At 41.5% G+C, this 9,829-nt stretch overlaps 1 protein-coding gene across 2 annotated transcripts in view; it reads left to right on the top strand.

Annotated features, from left to right (window-relative positions):
* The window catches only part of prmt1 (protein arginine methyltransferase 1), an 11,026-nt gene extending 4,353 nt beyond the window's left edge, over nt 1-6,673 (top strand). The window contains exons 2-10 of one of the 2 annotated variants that reach the window (XM_020608287.1): nt 1,905-1,991; nt 2,115-2,270; nt 2,393-2,456; nt 2,552-2,694; nt 3,076-3,163; nt 4,156-4,271; nt 4,404-4,554; nt 5,801-5,922; nt 6,048-6,673. In XM_020608287.1, coding sequence (XP_020463943.1) covers nt 1,905-1,991; nt 2,115-2,270; nt 2,393-2,456; nt 2,552-2,694; nt 3,076-3,163; nt 4,156-4,271; nt 4,404-4,554; nt 5,801-5,922; nt 6,048-6,131 — 1,011 coding nt within the window. In that variant the 3' untranslated portion in view covers nt 6,132-6,673. Of the gene's footprint in view, nt 1-1,895; nt 1,992-2,114; nt 2,271-2,392; nt 2,457-2,551; nt 2,695-3,075; nt 3,164-4,155; nt 4,272-4,403; nt 4,555-5,800; nt 5,923-6,047 lie in introns of both variants that reach the window. The other variant, XM_020608286.1, reaches the window with a different exon arrangement.
* Nucleotides 6,674-9,829: the final 3,156 nt, after the last annotated feature.

Raw genomic sequence — 9,829 nt, 5'->3', positions numbered from 1 at the left:
GCGGAGCAACTTTTGTTCCTAAAGAAAAACCTGCCACGTTTGTTGAACTAAACAGCAGTCCAATTTTGCATAGTGTATATATATATATACATATACATATACACACACACACACACAATTATAGAGTAAGCGTGTTTTAAAAATTTGAAGTTTTTAAAAAAAGCCATTTTCGGTTTCGTTTCGGTTTTCGGCCAAATGCATCCTAAAGTTTCGGTTTCGGCCCAGAATTTTCATTTCGGTGCATCACTACTCACAATTGTGATGATGTTTTCATGTTGGTGCACAGTTCTCTTTTTTTATGCCATACAAAGTGCTGTGTGTTCTTCCCAGACAATTGTACCTTGGGGGCGACTGTGGTTCAATGGGTAGAGTGGTCGTTTCCCAACCCGAGGGTTGGAGTTTGAAATCACAGTGCCTGCAGTCCACGTGTCGAAGTTTCTTTGGGCAAGACACTGAAACCCCGATGGTCAGACCCATCAGTGTGAGTTGACGCCGCAGATGGCTGCCTCGGTTCTGTACCAGAAACAAATTCCTTGTGTGTGTAACATACTTGGCCAAATAAAGGTGATTGTTATTAGTCTTTATTTCATCTGTCCACGGGACATTTTCCTAGTAGTGTTGTGGAGTGTCAATTGGGTCTTTGGCAAACTTAAGGCCTGAGGCAATGTTTGTTTTTGGAGAGGAATGGCTTCCTCTGTGGTGTCCTGCTGTGGATACCATGCATGTTCAATATTTTGTGTAGAGTTGACTCATGAAAAGATATGTTAACCAACTCCAATAAATCCTTCAAGTCTTCAGCTCTTAACTCTAGGGTTCTTTTTTTTAACCTCACTGAGCATTCTGCATTATGCCTTTGGAGTGATCTTGGATGGGCACCAACTTCTATGGAGAGCAGCCAGAGTACCAAATAATCACCATTTATAGACAGTATGTTTAACTGTGGAGTGATGAATATTCTAAAGTTACAGATGACTCTAACTCTTTCCAGCTACACACAAAATTAACAGCTCTTGATCGTAGGTCTTCTGAATCTCTTTTTGCAAGGCATGGCTCACCTGAGCTGCTGCTGCTTGTGAATAGTACACTGACACAGAGTGTTTTTATAAGTCAAGGTTGTTCTAAACCACACCTCCATTCCCATTTCAGTGATTGGACTCCAGGTTTGCTAACACCTGACTCCAGTTGATGTTTCGTGACCTCAGAAGCCTAATGTTGCCGTTTATTTTTTTTTCACCATCACTTTCTATGTTTAAAGTCCCCATGCATGCTTGTTTCCAGCCATTTGTTTAAGCTTGGGTACCTCTAGATTATCTTGGCACCCCTCATAACTCCAAATAGTCTTTTTTTTTTTTTTTTTTTTTTCAGAACAATAAAACCAAAAAGCCAATAGCTAAAAACGAGAGGATGGTTTGTGAACATTCTAACAGGTTGCGTAGCTCCATCAGTAACAATATGGGTCGTTAATCTGCTCGTTAACCAGAAACACACAACATGCAGCAGACAGGTACTGTCCTCCGGGGGGAATGCAGCATTGATGAGCTGATCACTAACCGCAGCAGTGGCTTCACTGGCCGGTTAGACCCGGTCAGGTAAAACAGCGAGTCCCTGTACAGGAGTGTTCCCGGACATGCAGTAACCTCAAGCCCTGTGTTTTTCTCCACATCCTCTGGCCACAGTGCAAACTATATCTACAAAACCGGGTGCAGTTGAAAATTTCACCTTTTGTTCCAGAGAAGATAGTTCAGTGCACTCTGTGGATTATCCTCAGCAGTCGTTGTTTACATTGTGTTGGAACAAACATGTTGCTGTTGAATTTTTAAACCTTTTTTTTTTCCCCCCCCATTGGCTTGAGCCCCAGGGCACTTCAGGCTGTAATTGTGTGTGTCTTTGTTGAGGTTTCTCAGGGGGAGAGCTCAGCCAAGCCTGCAGCTGAGGATATGACATCAAAGGACTACTACTTTGACTCGTACGCCCACTTTGGCATCCACGAGGTAATATTGTTAAAGCTGAATGAACTACAGTACCTTAATATTCACATATCAAAATATTTGAAGTTTATTTCTTTGTGTCACAAGCTCCTTGAACCGCTTGCACTTTTTTCCCTGCCACTGTAGGAGATGCTGAAAGATGAGGTTCGCACTCTGACCTACCGCAATTCCATGTTCCACAACAAGCATCTGTTTAAGGACAAAGTAGTGCTGGATGTGGGCAGTGGGACAGCCATCCTCTGTATGTTTGCTGCCAAAGCTGGAGCCAAGAAGGTTATAGGGGTATGTCTGGGTTCAGTCAGATCTCAATTCATTTTTGTTTTTCTGTATTGGCCTCTTTATGGTGTCAGCATAAGTAGGATGAGTGCAAATTCAGGTGTGGTTCTTTGACTCTGTCTAAATAGATTGAGTGCAGCAGCATCTCAGACTACGCTGTGAAAATCGTCAAGGCAAACAAGCTGGATGATGGTGAGTACATGATCTAATCACATGTAGGATGTCTGACTCATGGGGATCTGGATGAAAGCTGTGATGTATCTCCTGACCTCTTCATGTATTTGCAGTTGTGACCATCATCAAGGGGAAGGTTGAGGAGGTGGAGCTGCCTGTGGAGGGGGTTGACATCATCATATCGGAGTGGATGGGCTACTGTCTCTTCTATGAGTCCATGCTCAATACTGTCATTTATGCCAGGGATAAATGGCTGGTATGTATGTGTGAGCGAGTGTTTTCCCCACTTTACATTTCAGTTTTAATGTGTCCTCCTAATGATCTCCTTACCCTCAACACAAAAACACAAGTTTTCTGGATACGTTGCCAACACTATTTAATACCTCCATCTTCACAAACCCTACTGTACTCTTTGTGGGTGCGCAGACCATTTGGTAGGCATGTGAATTGTCTGACCATATTTCATATCATACAGGTACTATGAACTCTGATTTTGTGGCTGTAATGGGTGACTGTTGTTGCTGTTGTGAAGGCTGCATGGTCTGTTGTCTCACACCTGTTTAGAAATGTCATAAAACTGGCTAGGCTGTTAAAGTTCTGTTCTGAGTCTTCTTTTTTTCCCCTTTCACCCTGACAGAAGCCAGATGGTCTCATTTTCCCAGACAGGGCGACCCTTTATGTCACTGCCATTGAAGACAGGCAGTACAAGGACTACAAAATCCACTGTGAGTAGTCTATTACCTTACCCAGCCTAAATCCTGAGCTTCAGTACCTCATCTGTGATACTTTCCTCAAACCCCAGTAACAGTCCGTTAGTGTCTGGCTCCATAGACTTCATTAGACCCCTTTTACTGGGGCATGTGTCCCAGTCTTGATCTGCTGTGCCCCAGTAAAATCACACATTCAATTTGTAACAGGATCCGATATTTGGCAGATTTGTTAATAATGGGAAAAAATATTCGATCTGTTTGTTCTAATGCAGAATGTCAAAGCAAAATGCAAGCTGAGGTGCACTGGCCAGGGTTCGTACACCACGGTGCGCACATACATATGTCGTAGTTCATGCACAGCTGTTTGTGTATTAGCATGTAGACAAACAACCACACAGACTCGCACTCACCCCTACAGGCAATTTAGAGTGGACAGTCAACCTAAGCTACACGTCTTTGGATGAAGCCGGAGTATTGGGAGAGAACCCACATAGGCACGGGGAGAAGATGCAAACTCCTCACAGAAAGGCGACAGGTTGACCATGCTCGAACCCAGAACTTTCTTGCTGTGAGGCAAAAAATCGTGCCACTTTCCTGCCCTAAATATTTTCATAAAGATTGATCTCTCTACATTTTTGCTTTTTACCAGTAGTTTCAGTAGCAGCAGTATGACAGTGGAACTGTGGGCTAAACATGGGATGTTCTTATACCACACATTTCATTCATGCAGCAGACATTCAAGAAAAACAATTGTAATTTGAGTAATGGGGAGCCTGTGCCCCAGTGGAGCTTATGTCTAGCACCGCCCCTGTCTGGCTCTATGCTATGGTAGAACACAGAGCTGGGTTTTAGTTCTGAACATGTGGAAAGGGGTGAACTAATCAATCCAATGGCTTAGGACTGGAAGCTTGAAAACCACACAGGACTGGACGCCACTGTCTATAATGCACATGTATTGTTATCAGTGACCTGACTGCTCTGTGGTCCTGTGTGTGTGATTCTCACAGGGTGGGAGAACGTGTATGGGTTTGATATGTCGTGCATCAAGGAGGTGGCAATTAAAGAACCCCTGGTTGATGTGGTGGATCCCAAGCAGCTGGTTAGCAGTGCCTGTCTCATCAAGGTGGGTGGATGTGCTGGAATGACACTGGGACAGAAATGAATAAGTTTTTTGCTCCAGAAGTGTTGAATCTGCTTGTCTTTTCTGTACTAGAATATCGGACACTGAACATGCTGTGTGTGTGTTTTTGTATAGGAGGTGGACATCTACACAGTGAAAGCAGAAGACCTGACCTTCACCTCACCGTTCTGCCTACAGGTGAAGAGGAATGACTACATCCATGCTCTAGTCACCTACTTCAACATCGAGTTCACCCGCTGTCACAAGAGGACTGGCTTCTCCACCAGTCAGTGTAACACACACTACACCTGTAGTCTGTACACAGACTGATGATACATTAATACTTCAACCTGTTCATGCTTAGTCACTGTTATGTGACTTTCTCTAACACTGATAAATGGGTATTCTGCCTGGTACTCTAGTAAACAGACATGCATCTCTGTCTGTGAGGCATTCAGATCATTTGTTACAGATATCACAGAAATGCCTTGAGGGAATTTCTTCAAATTTGGCACAAATGTCCACTCAAGGATGAACTGATTAGATTTTGGTGGTCAAAGATTAAGGTTACTGAGATCTCACAACCATCCTATTTTTGTTTACCAGATTTTCTACATAGGCAGTACTATTACAAGCTCTCAAAATGCCAGTAGTTTGTGTTATTTACAGTTGATCAAATCAGTCACACAGACAAAGCAGGCGAACCGTTTGAGTACCAGAAGTAGTTGTTCATAAAGGGAGAAATGCAAGGAAACACTTTTTCTTAGCCCCCCCCCATCAGTGGTCAGGGCTAGGATAAGGTTAGATTCACATTAAGTTACTAGGCAGAAACAACTTAACAATACACAATACTGAACTGAACATAATACTGCCAAAAATGGTTTTCAAAGCCTTTGTGCGGGGTCGAGAGGAGCAGAGTGGGCTAATGCACCGCTGCACCGTGACCACTTATGTATCTGGCTAACTGCTACCCTGCTGTGCAGTCACAATGAGCTGTTTTGGGATGATCATTTGACATCTTTAGTGGAGTCACCGGACCTTTGAATCTTTTCTCCTAATATCATTTAAACTAGCACAATATAGACTTTATTCCCTCTTCATTGTTTTTCACTTCCTGCCCTCCATTTCAGTTTAACATGTCATAATTAAGTGTTTGCAAACCACCTATTAACAGGTTTCTCATGTGCATTTGAACAACAGCTGAAGTAAATGTTTAGAAATCCAGATTGCTCCCTTATCACTTATTTTTTTGAAGAGGTAGGTGATGCCAGAACTGCTCCTGCTAAACGGTGCCTCTGAGCTCTCGGTTGCTAACAGAATGAGTGTGTTAGAGCTGACTGCAATGAGCTGCTGTCTTGCTAAATCAGGTGCTACATTTATGCAGATTGTGGCTACAAAAAATGAAAACCAGATTTTCCTAGTAAATCTGGTCCCAAGTGTCTGTGATGGAGTTTTACTTTGAACTGCACATCCACAACTTGAAGAATTTTGTTTTAGCAGCAGCCTAAATTTATAAGCTTCCACCCTCACAGGCCCAGAGTCTACCTACACCCACTGGAAGCAGACCGTCTTCTACCTGGACGATTACCTGACTGTGAAGAATGGTGAGGAGATCTTTGGGACCATCAGCATGAAGCCAAACGTCAAGAACAATGTGAGCTGTGTTTTTAGTATTCAGCACAGCAGTGTGGTGTTGCTGTTTACTAATTGTTGTTTCCAACCCTGCATTTGGTTGTTGTGTACATCTCATCTGACTCATTGCCGTGTGCTGGTTTGCAGAGGGACCTGGACTTCACCATAGACATCGACTTCAAGGGTCAGCTGTGTGAGATGTCGAAGACGTCAGAGTACAGGATGCGTTAGAAGTCTCCTTCCTTGTGTTGTCTTTAGTAGCGGACAGAGTGCGGTGTCACTGGGAGTCTGTACAATAGTTTGCTCCCCTGCAGCAACATTTTAAAGACTTTTTTTTTTTTCCAGACATTAACAGTATTTAAAAGGTTTTCACATCCCTGGGGTCAAAGTGCATTGACGTGTTGGTTCTTTGTGCAGTAGTTAATTACTACACTTGTGTGACACATGCTTGGTGTCTTGTGTTTTACATTGGGGTTTCTTGTCTTTTGCTTATGCGAGATCCATGTAGACACAAACACAACAGTTCTGACATCTCTACATGTATGCATAGTATTACTGTTTGCCCACTTTAGCGTTCTGTGTAGTTATTACATGACAGCTACTGCTCGTTCCTTAGTTTGGATCCTGTTGAAGCTGTAGGTGTGCAGCTTTTCAGATTCTGTATATTTGAGAAACTGTCTACTCCATTTGTGTATGACTTAATAGAAACTGGAACTGACAAGAAAGACTGTTCAGACCTCAGATACCCATTTATTAAAAAAAAAAAAAAAAAATGCACAAGGTCTGTGTTTGTGTGACAGCTGTGCACCAGGATCCAGTGAGAAGGCAAAGTACAAACCAGGAAGTTAGCTTGTAGGCTCACTGAGCCTCTGAGGCACAGCAGCTTCTACTCTGAAGTGATCACAGCAGCATCTCAGTATACACTCCCTGGTCTTATGCCAGCAATAATGTGCTCACATGCTTTTCATTAGTCAGCACACTGCAGCTGAATAATAGAATAAATTTGGATGTTTTTCTGACAGTGAACTTGAGGCAATACCAAACTTAATTATCAAAATAGATTTCAGATGCTGAATTGACCTGTTATGCAAGGTTGGTGTATAATGTCACTGCAAGCATTGTGACCTAACTGATAACAGCTGCAGTAACCCAAAGCCATACTATATACTAATAATATACATTATGTACTACATACTAATTGTCATAGTTTTCAGTTTTAACATGTAGTGTATAAAATAATGTAACTTTACTATGCTTTACCAGCAGCCAATGATGAAATAGATATGGAATCAAGCTGCAGCTTTGGAAAAGCTAGGAGCAACACCTCCATTTCACACTTAGTGGACCGCAGTTTGATATGCATTGTCCTTTCTTTTCTTTTTTTTATTTTTTTATTATGTGAACCATGTGATAATGGTTATCAGTATGTAGTGTGGGTTTGGGTCAAGCCATGCAGCTTACATTCAGCTGCCCCTAACCATAAACAGAAGTGCACTGTTGCACTCCTGTGGCTCTTCATTAGTGGGCCAACACCATGTAGGTTGCAGTATCTTGAATGCACCAGTGGTCCTTCCTTATTTGACTTTGATCAGGTCATACCCTTTTTTGGAAGTAAAAAAATTTTCCCAAACTTGAAGTGTAACTTTGTGCTGGATCTGAAGGGACCACATCCTGAGGCCCAATTCCAGTCAGCTCCATCAGGTGTCGTGTTAAGATACAATGTCTTGAGTCGGTGTGAACTGTAGTAAGCACGTTGGCATCCTGTCGAGACAATTCTGACTCGCCACACTGTCATTTTTCTATTTTGTATTTTTGTTTTTGTTTGCTGCTTTTTAAAAAAAATAAACTGTAAATGTAACTTTGTGCATCTGCTGCAGCATTGTCAGAAGTGTATTTTCCTAACAGCATCTCACTACATGTTTCTTTTTGTTTTTGTTTTTTTACTTTTTAGTTGCTTCACTAAGTTAATAACGTAACAGCTAAGAACACATTCTGTGACATACACGCATATACGTGTGAGCTAGGAGTTGGCCCAATGTGAATCTAATGAGGAAATGACATTGACACATGTAGACAGCAATGACAAAATCAGCATTAAATAACCTAACTACCCCTGCAAGTCGGTATTTTATTAGGACCAGAATCAGTGACAAAATCATCTTTGCTAGATTTTAAAAAATACTTTTCTTTTAAACGCTCGTTTTCAGCATGTGCAGTGAGGCTGCACAGAAGGAAAGCCGACTGTGCAATAATAGACATACAGAGCTGATGACCACACTCTCACCTCCAGTCATGTAATACTGATACTCCAGTTAGGAAATTACTAATAAAGCTGCTTTGATGACCATGGCCACTAGATGTCTCTAGAGAACATAATCGAATTCAGAAGCCATCACAAGTGTTGCTGTTTCCTCTTAAATTATTCATAACCAAACTGGATTAACACACTATAGTACATGACAAGCTACTGTTTGAATTCTCAATCTTATTTGTGGGGTCACTTAGAACATTGCAAATTTCTGTTGGTAATGCTCCGTGAATTAATGCACTTCTCATATATACTTGGGTACAGTTCGTCTGTCATCACTGACGAGCTTGACAGTGAAGAGATGGTCTCGCCATCTATCTTGGATATCTATTTCAGGCGTGCTGTAAAAACATTTGTATGTGCGATCTGAAGTACGTGCACACTCCAGTTCAGGTTGCACATGAACACTGTGGAGAAATGGCACACAGTAACAGAAAAATAAGTCCATAACCTCCTTCAATTCCAGTTTAACAAGGTGCTGTAAGTGCATGTCTTTCTACCAAAACTAGCTCCAACAGGAGCAGCAGTTCTTCATGTCAAATGAAAAACTGATTTTTGCATATGAGTAAGTGTGCATGATTAAACAATCTGGCTGTACATGAACTAATTGTTCCATTTCAATTCACTTAACTTGTGCTATGTTTTTAAGTTGATCCACTTTAAATTTATTTACAATTCATTATTTTAACTACTACATTTTTACAGTTTATTGTTTGGTCTATAAATGCTCAGAAAATAATGCCTAATATCCATTGAAAGAGGTTTATTGTCTTAATCACACCAATCTGAGATTAATGCCACCATGAAATTTAACCAACATTATTTCTTTCCATTTTGACACATTGACCACTTTTGTTAAACACGTGAAAGTCATCACTCAAATTCAAAAACAAAATGATCTGCTGAAGTGTCTTTTGCTTCTTCATTGTGTGGGAACTCAAATCAAATTTCTACTGTTGTAATGAATATGAACAAGCCCTGAATCATGTTACTGACTTCTGTCCCAAAGCGTTCTTCATATGTTGTGATACACCCCGAAGAACAAGTTGCTCTGGAAAACGCGGGTATTGATCCCGCTACCTCTCACATGCTAAGCGAGCGCTCTACCATTTGAGCTAATTCCCCTTGTCAAACTTCCCACTGGTCAAGCTGATGCACTGCTAATCCATTGTGGTCTGCACATGTGGGTTTGAATCCCATCCTTGTCGTTAAACCTCTATTGCACTGTGCTGTGAGGAAGCTCAGTGACTTAGTAAATACTGACATGTAAGAGAAAAAAAAGAGAAAGGTCCTATGGATAGAATGTATTTTGCCTTCTTAATGGGTTTTCTGAGGCAAGAGGGTCTAAAGGTCAAGACTAGTGGTCTAACATAGTCATGGGCGACTAAAATAGCAAGTGCAACTGTGAAGGGAATCAAACCTACATGTACACAAAACAGTAAGGAACACTTTTCACATATTGTAGTTACATGACATCTGTACCATCTCTGCGATGGGGAGTTATTCACAGAAAAGCAATCTTCACGTGTCCAAAAACACCCTGAGTCATCTGTCTCAAAGTACTCTTCATAAGGCGAGATACACCCCAAAGAAAAAGTTGCTCTGGAGAATGCGGGTATCG

The sequence above is a fragment of the Monopterus albus genome, unplaced genomic scaffold (genome assembly GCF_001952655.1).
Source record: "Monopterus albus unplaced genomic scaffold, M_albus_1.0 scaffold92.1, whole genome shotgun sequence".
NCBI classification, from domain to species: Eukaryota; Metazoa; Chordata; class Actinopteri; order Synbranchiformes; family Synbranchidae; genus Monopterus; species Monopterus albus.
Note: the sequence above shows the minus strand (reverse complement) of the source record. Positions and strands in the feature narration are given on the sequence as shown.